The sequence below is a fragment of the Anguilla rostrata genome, chromosome 18 (genome assembly GCF_018555375.3).
Source record: "Anguilla rostrata isolate EN2019 chromosome 18, ASM1855537v3, whole genome shotgun sequence".
NCBI classification, from domain to species: Eukaryota; Metazoa; Chordata; class Actinopteri; order Anguilliformes; family Anguillidae; genus Anguilla; species Anguilla rostrata.
This window is the reverse complement of record NC_057950.1, coordinates 4829917-4844337: the sequence shown is the minus strand read 5'-3', so window position 1 is coordinate 4844337 and position 14421 is coordinate 4829917. Positions and strand designations below refer to the sequence as shown.

The following is a 14421-nucleotide window of genomic DNA, read 5'->3' as shown; positions in this document are numbered from 1 at the left end:
TTTATCATTGTTAACCGAAGGGTTGCTGGCTCAAGTTAAGACACTTCACTCAAAGTCTGACAGTGACTGTGTTCTGGGGGGCCTGCAGAGGCGGGGGGGGGGGGTTGGGGCTACAGAGGCACTGGGGCAGTGGAGGGGGGAGGTGGGGGGAGGCAGGAGGGGGTGGGGGGGGGGCAGAGGAGCTCACCTTGGCTTTGGTGGCCAGACTTCGGAGGCTAAGGCGAGTGGAGGACAGCATCTGCAGCGCCTCCTGGGGGCTGGCCTTACCTCTGCTGCAGCTGAGAGTGACTGAGAGAGGGAGGGAGGGGGGGAGAGGGGGAGAGAGAGAGGGAGGGAGAGAGAGAGGGGGAGAGAGGGGGGAGAGGGGAGAGGGAGAGGGAGGGAGGGTGGAAGAGATGGAGAGAGGGAGGGAGAGGGGGGGGAGGGGGGAGGGGGAGAGAGAGAGGGAGGGGGGAGAGGGAGAGGGAGGGAGGGTGGAAGAGAGAGAGAGAGGGAGGGAAGGGGAGTGAAAAAGAGAGCGAGAGAGGGAGAGAAGGGAGACAGGAGGAAGGAGGAAAGAGACAGAGCGAGATTGTCATAAATCAAAAATATGTAATAAGTAGAAGAGGTTCAGGAGTCAATGCTGACATTTCTCAGCCGGACGCTTTCCCTTACTTTACAGCGACAGCAGCACACGAAACGCAGCGTCTCTGGAGCGCATACACTACACTGCACCGGGTACATTAACGAACGCAATTACACCGTCATACGACCGGAGCAAGATCCCACAGGCAGGCCTGAGCCCACTACTGCCCTGCAGAAGGGTAACCTGGAAATATCAAAACCCATTTTTCACATGATAAGATTCAGGTGAATCAGTCAGGAATAGTAAACAAATAAAAAACCAAAAAGGTGAAGTGAATTTGAAGAGGCTGATCATATTGTGCGATGTGAAAAGTCATAACGGCTCCATCATCCCTTCCTGAGAGGGCAGTACAGGTCGTTCTCAGAGGGGAGCGTGGCGGGTACAGGGAGCCCCTGTTCCACGGCCCCCGCGCAGGGCGCAGGGCGCAGGGCAAACGGGCGTGGTGGCGTCCCGCCCCCCCCCACACCCCCCCCACACCCCTCAAAGCCGCACGCGGGCGTGGCGTCGTCTGCCGACCTCACGAGCAGGAAAGGTCGGGGAGCGATGATTTATGGACGAGCCCCCCCCCCCCCCCATGCCCCCTCCCCAGCCACCCCCACCCCCCCAATCCTGACAACCTGGATTCACCAACCACCACCATCAGGGGATTACAGCAAAGTAGCGAATGAATGGGAGAAGGGGGGGTAAGGTGGGGAGAAGGGTTGGGGGGACGGGGTGGGGGGAGATGTGTAAGTTCCGATACATTAGCGAGGCTCGGCCCGCTTTATAAATCATTAAGATCGACGGCGCCTTCCCGTTTTCGTGAAGGACAAAGGGTGGCGGGGGTGGCGGGACTCGCCCCCGAGCGTCCCGCGTGTGTAATGGGACGGAGAGGGAGGCAGCGGGGGCCGCGGTGGGGGGTTGGGATTGGGGAGGGTGCATATGTGACCCGGGTGCTGATCAGTCGCCGTGGCGATGCCGATGCCGCCGCCGGTGGAAGCCAGGCTCGGCGGCGGTGCTCTTTGCGATTCCTCCACCGCCCCCACCCCCCCCACCCCCCGTGGCCCAGCCCCCCTGCTCTGATGTTTAATTCAACACCTCGTCCTTGGTAATGAAACACCAGGCGATCCTGGAGATTAACAACTTTACAGGGCGCTCTCATTGGACGCGCTCCTGTATCACCGTGCACCCCCCCTCCCCCCCGCCCCCCCCGCCCGTCAGAGCTGAGCGGAGGGGCCCTGAGGAATGGAACTCGTTTGCCGTTTTCTCCCACCTTCAATCCATCATCCTCCTCACAACACTGGGCCCTGGAAGCACCAGCCTCCCTCCCAGCACGCTTAGCATCTTATGACATGTAACACGGTGCACACTCCGTAGGGAACATGTGTGTGCGTGTGTGTGTGTGTGTGCGTGTGTGTATATGTGTGTATATGTGTGTGTGTGCGTGCGTATGTGTGCTCGTGTGTGTACATGTGACATGGTTTGTGGGGACGCTCACCATTGGCCAGGTCCACGGCCCTCTTCACCACCTCCCTGAAGCTCCCCGGGTCCTTCTCCCAGCCACTGGCCTGAGTCTCACAGCGATGGGCCTTAGCCAAGAACTGCAGCGCCTGGGGAACACACACACACACACACACAACAGACACACACACACAGACACACACAACCACACAAACCGACAGACAAACACACACACACACACACAGAGAGGACAGTGCTCACAATGAATGAAGATGAACCCATTCACCCCCAAACGAAACTGCCCTCGCCCTAAGGGGAATGATCTAAGGAACATTCAGGGCCTCAGCCGTCAGGAGATGACATCATCTTTAATTCAGCTCCCGCTTTTCCATTTCCTAAAAAGGAGGATGCCATACAAGAGGCCATATATATTCAAAAATGAACAAATGTTGTTTTAGGAACTCAAAAAATACATTTTTATGCAGAAAAGCAATACACACGCTAAACCCTGAGTGAACAAGAAAACCATTCAATCTGGAGCTTTCTACATCTAAAAACAATGCAGGATGCCCTCACTGTTTAACATACAACCTCTTCAGCTTACAGACCATGTGTCCATTCAGACAAATCACCTACACAACCCATGAAGACCATAAAACGCTCAGGAAAACACAATTCTGCAACTCCAAAAGGCAATTTCTCAAACTTACGGAGAAGCATTTGGGCAAAAACACTGCCAAGCTACGGCTAACTGCTGAGGCTCACACTGACGTGCCAGGGGGTAAAATCTGTGCAAGAAGTTGGCAGAGGGTAAAAAAAAAATGACACGTCAACACTGAAGTCCCGAGGTTGAAACTCACGCTCTAAAACCACGATTAAGAAACAGCCTTATCAACACCCCTGTTACGTGCGCTGCTAATACGCGGAAGCAATCCATCATTCGCCGGCACGCGCGATGACAAGAAATGAATCAAACGCACGCCGGCTACGGCCGGCTATTAGTTATTAATGATCCTGCAAATAGCTCATCAAACACCAGACACAAGGCCCATGACAAAATGTCCCCTCACACAATGTGCATTTTAATTCCCCCCTTTTCACATATTTCACTAAACTAATCGTTATGATTAAGAGTACGCGCTGACCATGGTTGCTTATGGGGGCGACTACATAGCTCAGGAGGTAAGACCGATTGTCTGGCAGTCGGAGGGTTGCCAGTTCGATCCCCTACCCTGGGCATGTCGAAGTGTCCCTGAGCAAGACACCTAACCCCTAACCGCTCTGGTGAATGAGAGGCATCAATTGTAAAGCGCTTTGGATAAAAGCGCTATATAAATGCAGTTCCATTTACCATTTTATTGAATCCAGACTGGGCCGTGGCAATTCCTCGCATTCTCTCCACACTGATTCAGCTACAGAACAATAAAATTAAGATGAAACAGACGCGTCCACCAGCCCCTTCCTCAACAAGCCAGAGCCCAACCCCCCCACCCCCCCCCACACCCCCTTTCATCTACATGCCCCTCTTTCCATTCGCTACCTGCCGCTATGGCCTCTCACCCCATTGGCTCCTGCCGAAAACTCTCTCCCACCACTGATTGGCTCTAATGCTGCCTCTCAACGCTCCACTGGACACCATTTAGACTCAAGTCCCCGACTCTCATTCGACGGGACAGGGAGAGGAGGACACGCTTCCGTTAAAAGTTGCCTTTTTTTCGGTTTCAGAGTTTCGATTTCACGCCGCTGTCGCAGGAACATCTGCCCCCTCTCTCTCTCCTTCGCTGAGGGGGCGGGGCCGAGCGGCAGCGACTGCTAAACGCTCGAAATGACTGTTTAGCGTTCGTTTAGAATGCCGTGCAATTACCAAATGAGTAGCTGCGCAAAGCCGCGCGCGGCTCACAGCGCAGTTAAAAGAGCGCAGTCACAGCTGGGCCCAGCTCTGGGTAAAGCCGGCGCAGGATTTCAAAGCTTTCTTCTCATTTTCGTTTTTTTTTTTTTTTTTTTTTTTTTTTTTTTAAAGGGGTAGACGCAACAACAGCTTCCAACAGGCACGGCGGTCGGTGGCGTTAAAATTTCGTCTCAGCAGCTGAGAAACAAGACGTGGGACGGGGATGGGGGACGGTCCCGGACGGGAGGGGACAGGACGGGACGGGCACATGTGTGTTCCATAAAGCAAGGCCGGGAAGACGGAGATGATGTCATAGGGAGACGTCCCGGAGGGCTCTGCGGGCGCAGCACTAAAACCGAGGAAGAGCCCCCCGGCGTGGCCGAGCCCCTTCCTGTCAGGCCGGCGGAATGCTATTTATGATGTCATCACGCGCGGCGGCTCGGAATGCTCGCGCACGGAGGAGCCTGGGGGAGGAGCCACTGGGGGGGGGGGGGGGGGGTGTGGTGTGTGTGTGTGTGTGTGTGTGTGTGTGAGAATGTGTGCGCGTGTGTGTGTGTGTGAGAATGTGAGTGCGTGTGTGAGAGTGCGTGTGTGTGTGAGTGTGAGAGTGTGTGTGAGTGTGAGAGTGTGTGTGAGTGTGTGGTGTATGTGGTGTGTGTGGTGTGTGTGAGTGTGAGAGTGTGTGTGCGTGTGTGTGAGAGTGTGTGTGTGTGTGTGTGTGAGAATGTGTGTGTGTGTGTGTGTGTGTGAGAATGTGTGTGCGTGTGTGCGCGCGTGTGTGTGTCCGTGGGGGGGCCTGGTTCCCAGAAGGCAGCGGGGGCCCGGTCCCTTTGAAGCCGGGGTGTAAATAGCGTGCGGCTCGTTAGGCCCAGCAGTCAGAGATGCAGGTGCCTGCGGGCGGCCCCGTCCTGGGCGTTTCGGCTGTTAGAGGGGGGAATTCTCCAGGCACAGCTGCACCTGATTCAGCTGCGGGGGGAGAGAGAGGAGGTCTGCAGGGGGAGAGAGGAGCGCACCTCCTCAGCTCCACAGCCCCACTAACACTCTCACAGTCACCTCCTCCGCTCCACAGCCCCACTAACACTCACAGTCACCTCCTCCTCTCCACACCCCCACTAACACTCACAGTCACCTTCTCACCCCCCCTCCCCCCACAGCCCCACTAACACTCAGTCACCTGCGTACCTGGACGGCAGACACTGAGTAAATCACCCCAGAAGGGACGCTTACTGGAACCTTACCGAATCACAGGGACTGGAATGGATCCGCTGCCGTCCATAAAAGAACAGACTGTCCTGGTTAATAACAACCGAGCACATAGTTATTATTCTATATAGTTATAAAAAAATACAGAATCTGTGCTAAAACAGTGCTGAGAGAATCTAAAAAGAACAGAGGGAACACAGGCTTAATGAATCCATGTCTGCAGCGGGCGAGGTAGGTAAATGACCGTTTTTAACGAGCACCTTTAGCCCTGAAGACCTGACAAAAGAAACTCCTCAATGTCCCCGGTCTTTGGCTAACGAATTCTCATTTCAGCTAGACGCGAGCTTAAGAGGGAGCTGCGGGGTGATGTCATAACTTCTTTAAGTGTGTAGGTGACTTTCCGCCAGTTTTTAAGAAAAAGAGATGGGGGGGAGAGGGAGAGGGAGAGAGAGAGGGAGAGAGGAGAGAGAGAGAGAGGAGGGAGAGAGAGAGAGAGAGGGGAGAAGGAAGAGAGAGAGAGAGGGAGAGGGAGAGAGAGAGAGGAGGGAGAGAGGAGAGAGAGGAGGGAGAGGGAGAGGAGAGAGAGAGGGGAGAGGAGAGAGAGGGGGAGAGAGAGAGAGAGAGAGAGGGGGGGAGAGAGAGAGAGAGAGAGAGAGAGAGAGAGAGAGATAGATAAGGTCATTTGTGAGCAGTAGAGTGCTCATAGAGGCCCAACTGCACAGAGCTGAGAGAGACAGAGAGAAGTGGACTCTGCAGACCTGAATACCAAAGAGCTTCCAATAACAGAGAGGGGTGTTCTGCTGGGAGGTCTACTCCCACATGACAAAGGTAAAGGGGGGGGGGGGTGGGTGACTCCTCCAGTCTCTTAGCTTGCTGTCTCTGAGGTAAAAAAAAAAACTATTAAAAAAACAGCAGACTTCCTTCCTTGGAAACATACCTTTCCCCCCCCCACCCCCCCAACTCTCGGCTTATAGGGGTACTGGGATTTTTCACCAAATGAAAAAACGACCTGTCACCTGCGGCCTATGAGGAGCCCCTGAGACCTGCTGCAGGAGAGCCAGGAGAGAGGAAACAACCCTAACCCTAACCCAACCCTAACCTAACCTAACCCTAACCCTAACCCTACCTAACCCTAACCCTAACCCAACCCTAACCCTAACCCTCCTGCCAGTCAGCACCTGGACAGCCCGGTACACCCAGGGCCAGCAACACGGCCGTTTGGGGCGATGCCGAAACCAGCCAGCTTTCACAGAGGCGCAGGTTTTCGTTGTTTTTTTTTTTTAAACAGGAGACTCTGCTGTCCAAAAGGAGGGGGCGGGGGGGGGGGGGGGGTGCATGGGGGCTTTGTGACTACAGCCAGGTCACAGGTGCAGCTGAGAATCCTCAGTCAGGAGAGAGGATTCCATTCTGAGTAGTTCATGTGTATGGCCAGCTGCCCCCCCCCCCGGCCCTTTGACTGTGTGTGGTCCGCACTCCGCACCAGAACGTCCTCTTTCCTCACCACCTCATAAAATCGCATCTATTAAGACTGAAGCAAACCCTAGGTGCCAAAGATCCTCAAACGCACAGTTAACAAAGCCATGTTCAGAGCCTTCAAATTTTTTCATTTCCTTTTTTTTCTCTTCTTACATTTCCATTTTATTTTTATTCCCGCTAGCTTTCGTAAAGGGGGGCTGATCCGATTTGTCACGTACGCTAGCCGGGTAGCCGGCGGGGGGGGGGGGTTTGCGTTGCCACTCTGTCGCCCCCGAACGCTTTAATATCGACTGACAACTCTGTCCACGCCGGGTGCCAAATCGGCTCCAGGTAATTTCGGCTCGGAGGGACGTGGCCCCGATTCTTCCGACTGATCCGCACGACGAAGAAAAGGAAAGCGAATTAAAAAAACCTATAAATAGCGGCGCTTGAGACGCGAAGGCTTTCACGGCCGCGAGTGACATCTTAGGGAAACTGAACGGATCTGTCGATGACAGTCCTCCTGGATCCAGTTATAGCGTGAAATTGGGAGGAAAATTAACATCCGCCCAGGGGGATAAGATTGGAAAAAGTGTCAGAGGTTGATACCGGACTGAAGAGGGATAATTTCAGCCATTTAGAATGCGCCTTATTTCTATTTATATTTTTTTTGGACCCAAGGGTAGAGAAATTGGCCGTATATTGCCTTGTGTTCTCTGAGGGGGCTTTTGAATTCTCATGAAGCCCCAGGGGGTTGTGGGAAACCAGAGGGCACATCATGCATTATAGCCCAGGATAGGAGGAATTCCAGAGTCAGGGCCTTCTGCACTGCACTAGCCGTCTCCAGGAAGCAGTGCATTATGGGGGACTTGCACTAGAAAGCTGATTTTTTTTCCCCCAGACCAGTTTCAGAAGGTTACAGAAAGCTGGGAAATGTGAAGTGAAGCAGTGCATTATGGGGGACTTGCACTTGGAAGCGGCTTTTTTTCCCCACCAGATCAGTTTCCGAAGGTTAAAGAAAGCTGGGAAATGTGAAGTGAAGCAGTGCATTGTGGGGGACTTGCACTCGGAAGCTGTCTTTTTTTTCCCCCAGAAGGTTACAGAAAGCAGTCTGGGAAATGTGAAGTAAACGATGAAAAAAGCAAGAGAAGGGTCAATCGGGAAGGGCAAGAAAACCGCACAGAATAGACTCAAAAACAAGGCCAGACGCGGCTAAAATTAGATAAAACAAAAACTGGGGAGGAATGACGAAACCCCCTCTAAATACACCCACCCACCCCCCCCACCCCACCCACCCCCCAAAAGAAAAAATCAAAGTAATGTAAACAGCAATCCAAGAATATGGTGTCATTCATAGTTAAAAAACTGGGGGAGGCGAGCTCACATTCCTCAGCTGTGGAATTTCTTCTTTTTTTTTTTCCACAAAACCGATTTGGGGATCTCAGTGTCAGCCTCAAAAATAGCCTCCTTGGGGAAAAGTGCATTGTGTGGGAGTCCAGCATTAAGCCCATTACTTTCAGTCATCCTGACCCGCATAGTTCCAGCCCTTAATACGAAACTCAGAGCTGAGCAAGTTTCTGACTAAAAAAACTGCACACCCCCCCCACCCCCCCCACGACTGACAGAGCTAAGAACGTTGTTCTCAAACCCCAATTATGGGAACGTAAACAGCCAATGCGATAGAGAGGTGCAGAGTTTTGACCTTCTTCAACTTGCGTACTTTTTTTTTTTTTTTTTTTTAACAACTTAAATCCTAATTGATGAACTTGCTTCTTGCCGAGCATAAAACGAATCCATTGAGCAAAGGGAGGGAGAGAGAGAGAGAAAAAAAGGGAAACGGGGGGGGGGGGGAGAAGAGAAAATAAGACGTTTTTAAGCGAAGCCCCTGCTGACTCACAAAGCTAATTAAAAAAAACAGGCAATGAAAGAGACGCACTCGGGGTCCTGCATGCTAAACTCCGTTAACGCGCAGGAGAGCGGAGTCTCAGCCTCACGCCTCCTCCCCGTCTGGCCAATCAGGCCCCAAAAAGTCACAAACATCTAAACGCTGCGTCTGACCTACAGCTGCAAATCTTAGTTAAAAAAAAAAACCTCTTTCCTCCCCCCTCACCCCCCCCCCGCTCGGGGGATATAGAGAGCAGGAGGCTCACCTCCACGTCCTTGTACTTGTCCCGCAGGTCCAGGAGCCGGTGGTAGGCCTTGATGGCCTCGCCGAACTGGCCGACGTCGATGCAGACGACGATGAAGTTCTCCCAGATCTGCCAGTGCTCGTAGTTACACTTGAGCGCCTCCTGCAGGGTGCGGAAGGCCTTGTTCCTGTTTGGGAGGGGGGGAGGGGGGGGGGGGTAATAGACGAAAAACGATAACCCCTCTTGCGGTTAAAAACCACTCAGAGCAAGATAATCACAACAGTCTTAAAGGGCCCCAGGGCAGTCCTTTAAAAGTTTGCCGGTGGTTTACATCAGCGATCCTCACTAGACTTGCGTCTTAACTGAAGCCTGAAACTTAGTTAACATTTTTCCTGTTCGAAAAAAAGTCAGTTTGTATTTAAATACACCGTAAACCTCGGGGGGGGGGGGGGGGAAACGTCTGGCGAAGGGCCCACACGACGCTGTCTCGTGAATATCTGACGTGTTGGACCGTACCTTTTTCTCCACACACGTTTTTTTTTTTTTTTCCCCTTCCCTCATAAAAATCACCTCTTAACGCAGTCAGGCTAAAACATCCCTGACATCCCCCCTGCAGCCCCCTCAGCGCTACCTGAGCACAGAACACCTGCTCGGGGACCCTTCGGAGAGAGGCAGCGGCAGAATTAGCAGCGCTAACAGGGTTTTAATGGGAGCTCCCAGTTTAATTTCAGGCTTGAAAGCACCTAGATGATTTGAACGGATCCGAGGGGCCAGTTTCCCGGAATAAAAAAAAAAAAAAAAAAAACATGACAAGAGTCTGGAGTAAGATCCCTGCCAGGAAGCTCCTCCTGTTTTCAGGGGAAATAACCAAACCTGGCAAAAAAAAAAAACAAAAAAAACAACTGTTTTGTGGGATGGTTCTAATAAACTTGTGCCTAGTGAGTGTTGTTAATGCAGGGAGGGCATGGGCGGGGGGGGGAGGATGAAGGGGGGGGGGGGTCCACCAGCAAATGCAGGTGGGTGCCTTTATATTTACGTGCCCAATGAGGAATTCTGAGTGTTTCTCCTGCAGCGCTTGAGAAGAACAAAATCCCATGTGTGGGACGGAATCAGATCCACCAGCTCTCCTGACTCCCAAATCTTTTATCAAGCGTACACCCCGTGCACCTGTGTCTAACCCCAACAGCGACCCTCGCCCCTCCCAAAACTGCTAATTCCACATCCCTTCAGCAGACCAGAGGAGGGGGCGCAGGGGCGGGGGGGGGGGGCGGGGTGTAAAAACACAGAGACACTCTACTGGCTGCTTGGGTTACCTTGCGAGCCCAACAGCAACGACGCAAGCGGATTCAAACTTCCTTATCCCCGCCCAGACCCGCCCCCCACTCATTCCGCAGCCAATCAGGAGGCAGGGACGCCACTCACTTCTGCTGCAGTCGGATGTAGGCGGTGGAGAGGTTGTTCCAGGCTTCAGCGTTCTGCAGGAATGGACAGAATTTTATGTTTTTATTTATTTTCTTGCACAAGCAAACGAGCATGCAGTGGTTTTAGATCAGCTACCCATAACAAGAGAGAGCACTAGTTCTGCTGGAAATAGTGCACATACGTGCTGTATAACTTATTAAACTGAAGGGGAGGCCTATAAAAGGACTACAATACAAATATTACTCTCCTACCCAGAGCGCACCATAAAAATGAGAGAAAGGGGAGGGGATCAAGAGAGGCAGGGGAAGAGAAGAGATGGAGGGGGGGACGAGAGAGGGGGGGAGAGGGAGAGGGTGGAGGGAGACAGAGAGAGAAGTAACCGCAGAGAGAGTAGTGACATAATCATTACTTAAGTCACATGACCACCTCCAACAAAGTTGGTATTCATTGACCATTTTGGTTTATATTTTATGTAAATGGCTGCTTTGGCACTACTAAAGCACGCCTATGTGAGGTCATGCCAATGAAGCGCACCTGAATTTTAATACGAATCTGAGTGTGAGAGAGGGAAATGGGGGTAAGGAAAAGAGAGAGAGAGAGACAGAGACAGAGAGAGAGAGAGAGAGAGAGAGACAGACAGAGAGAGACAGACAGAGAGAGAGACAGAGACAGACAGAGAGAGAGAGAGAGAGACAGAGACAGACAGACAGAGGAGAGAGAGAGAGAGAGATGAGGAGGAGCAGAGACAGACAGAGTAGAGAGAGGAGAACAGGAGAGCGGAGAGAGAGAGACGAGACAGACAGAGGAGAGTGACAGACAGAGAGTAGACAGAGACATGACAGAGAGAGAGAGAGAGAGAGATAGAAGCAGAGAGAGAGAGAGAGACACGGACAGCACAGAGAAAGAGAGACAGAGGAAAAAGAGAAGTGAGAGAGAAACAGAGACAGAGACCAGAGAGACAGAGAGAGAGAGACAGAGGGAGAGAGAGAGACAGAGAGAGACAGAGAGAGAGAGACAGAGGAAAAGAGAGACTGAGAGAAGAGAAAGAGAGCGATGCCCACAGCCTGCCATGTGTTCAGCATTCCGGTCATGAGCCCGCCAGCAGCTCCCGTTACTGATTGGGTGAGTAACACGGCAGGAGCCCGTGGGGAAGCAGTTCCGGATGGTTCTACTCTGAGTAACTTCACTGAGGAGGTAAGCAGGGGTGGAGGGGGGTGTGCCATTTCCCCACATCCCCCTAGCCGTGACATCCCCTTAAATCAGAGAGAAGGGGGAGGGGCCAGGGGAAGGGGGCGTGGCCAGGGAAAGGGGCTGCGTCTTGCGTTACCGCCACATTCCACAGCAGCGCGTCACGGGAGCCTTCCGTGGCGTTGGTCACCCTCGCGCCCCCTCGCCCTCACCCCCCCAGCCCCCCACCCCCAGAAGGAGGGCAGCAGACGGCGGCGGCGGCGGCGGCGTGACTTACGTCCGGCTCCAGCCCCACGCATCTCTGGAAGGCCCTGGCGGCGCCCTCGTAGCCCTCCAGCGCGAGGTAGGCACAGCCCAGAGAGAACCACACACCGAGCTGGGGGGGGGGGGGGGCACACAGGGAGAGAGGGGTCACGCCAGGGTGTCCGGTTTCCTGTAGAACCAGTAACTGATCGCCACGGTGACCGTGACAAACGCCCCCCCCCACTCCTATCACAACATACACAACCTTCACACCCCCCACCCGCCCCCAAAGCCCCAGCAGCCCCGCGGTCGGCCCCTCTGCACAGTTGAGCCCGGGTACTCCGCTAACGCCAGCGTGCCACGCAGGAGCGCGCCCGGGCCTGGTGCCACGCGGCAGCTCTCCGGCGTCGAGGGCGTTTCCATGGCACCCAGGCGTGCGCCGGGCCAAGACCCGCCAGATGTTTCCCCCGCACCCTCCCCCCCGATCTTACACAGCAGGCGCCCGTGTCCAATATGACCCCCCATCACCCCCCTGCCCCATCCCTGTCCTCCACATTCCATGGGTCTGGGGCTCTGCAACGTCTGGGCAGATGTGCCCCATTTACCGGTGCCCTCCGCCCTCCACCCATTGCCCCATCCCCACCCCACCCTCGCTGGAAGGTCTGTCTTCCAGAAGTATCCAAATCCTGACAGGTGCCACGCAGGAGACGCGGGGCAGAGAGAGTGGGGGGGGGAGGGGTTGGCGGAGTTCCATCTCGCTTGCACCGGGGGGAGGTTTGATTTGGGAGACAGCCAGCCAGCCCGCCCCCCCCCCGCCCGCCTCACGAGTGAGTGACAGCGCAAGCGAGTGACTGACGCAGATCAGTAAAAGTATCAGCCTCTCCCCCCCCCCCACCCCACAACACCCCATCCCTGGCATCCCTCACGTCTCTGTTAAACTGGACGGCGCCTTTCCCCCCGCGATGGAGACCTCAATCATCGCCATGAAAGGCTGTGACAGCTCTTCCCCCGAATCGCCATTTTCTCTCCCGTCTCTTTAAGATGCAGCGCTAGCGGTGAGATGCTAGCAAACTGGGGCAGCTAGCGGTGCGTCTCTCAGCTTCCAGCGTCATCGAGAACCAGCGGGCCGTTGAGGGAAGTTATATGGAAAACAAACTCTGCTTTTACTGCGGGGGCAACCTGAGAGAGTATATCAGGGGGCGCAAACAGACAGGCGCTTCCTTTCGGGGTATTCCACGGGGCAAATTAACACCAGCAGGGGGTGGGGGGGGGGGGTGGTGGTAAGGAAAGGGAGAAGGAGTCCCCCCCCCCCCCCCTCCCTTGGCCTGCAAGGGTAGCCCGATTCTGGAGGCCAGCCATCTGTAAAATGCCAATTCCACTTGCCCAAGGAAAAAGTAGAATACACTACTCATCATCTCATTCTCATTCGATCCAGTTTAAAAAATAAGTAAATAACAAAATAAAAAATCCTTCAGAACCTGTCAGAAAGTTCTAGACCGACATTCTTATTTTCATTTTTCGTCCTTAATTTGCATTCAAGGATAGAGGCTGCTCACTCCTATTCGCAGGAAGGAAGAAGCTTAAATGCTGAAATACTGGGCACCCCCCCGCAAACAACTTTTAAATGCACATTCACCATCTCGACCGGAAAGTTTTTGTTTCCTAGAGAAAACACAAAAAATGAAAACAATAACAAAGCATTCACCCCAAACTACTCACCCTGACCCCGTCACTGTCTCTGTCCCCGTCCGGCAGGCTTTGGGGAGCGGCGCGGAGGAAGCCCTTGCGCGTGCTAACAGTCGCGTTAGCCGCGTGCTAACAGTAGCTTTAGCCGAGTAGTAGTCGCGTTAGCCATGTGGTAGTCGCGTGCTAACAGTCGCGTTAGCCGCGTGCTAACAGTCGCGTTAGCCGCGTGCTAACTGTCGCGTTAGCCGCGTGCTAACAGTCGCGTTAGCCGCATGCTAACAGTCGCGTTAGCCGCATGCTAACAGTCGCGTTAGCCGCATGCTAACAGTCGCGTTAGCCTCGTGCTAACAGTCGCGTTAGCCGCGTGCTAACAGTCGCGTTAGCCGCGTGCTAACGGTCGCGTTAGCCGCGTGGTAGTCGCGTGCTAACAGTCTTCGCTCAAGACTTCCAGCGCAGAGGGAGACAGGGGTTACACACACAGCCGCTCCACCAGAGAGGCCCTTCGAGCCCAGGCTGACAGGACGGGGGTGTGAAAGGGGCTCGGCGGGGCGGGGGGCGGCTGCACGGCGCTTACGTAACGCCGCGCTGCGCGGCACGGGGGGCTCTTCTGCCCGGCAACAGAACCCGAGACGGCCAGCAATTAAGGGCCCCCTCCCTCGCGACTCTGCGAAAACAGCTAAAATAATCAGGGGAGGGTGGGGAGCCCTCAAACTGGCAGGGGCCGGGATCGCCGTTCCGCCATTTCCCGCCAAAAAGATTTACGGGCGGACGGACGGACGGCGGGCCCAGCGAAAGCTTTACGGCGAAGGGTCCAGGCTGAGGCGCAAGTCAGGGCCCACCGTTTACACGAAAGTAAAACCCCCAAAACTGCCTCCCCCCCCCCCCCTTTAGAAAAACAGAAGCCCGAAACACAAATCAAGCGCTTGACCCCTCGCAGTAACCCCTCTACCCCGGTCCGGTGCCCCCGGAGCCACACACAGAGGCGACACGTTGCACTGAAATTTGGGAAAGGGGGTCTTTCTGCTGAGGTGCACACGGGGATCAGGCCATTTAGGGATTTTTGTGTCAGCTCTTGCTCTTAATTATTTCATCAGCCCTTTATTATTTAATTAGCATTTATTTGATCAGGCATTTTGCACGAG

At 54.1% G+C, this 14421-nt stretch overlaps 1 protein-coding gene across 1 annotated transcript in view; it reads right to left on the bottom strand.

Annotated features, from left to right (window-relative positions):
• Nucleotides 1–14421, bottom strand: part of ttc27 (tetratricopeptide repeat domain 27) — a 102395-nt gene that overhangs the window by 644 nt on the left and 87330 nt on the right. Inside the window, exons 16-18 of the mRNA XM_064318121.1 lie at nucleotides 8762–8927; nucleotides 2103–2235; nucleotides 188–288 (exon numbers count right to left, since the gene is read on the bottom strand). Coding sequence (XP_064174191.1) covers nucleotides 188–288; nucleotides 2103–2235; nucleotides 8762–8927 — 400 coding nt within the window. The remainder of the gene's footprint in view (nucleotides 1–187; nucleotides 289–2102; nucleotides 2236–8761; nucleotides 8928–14421) is intronic.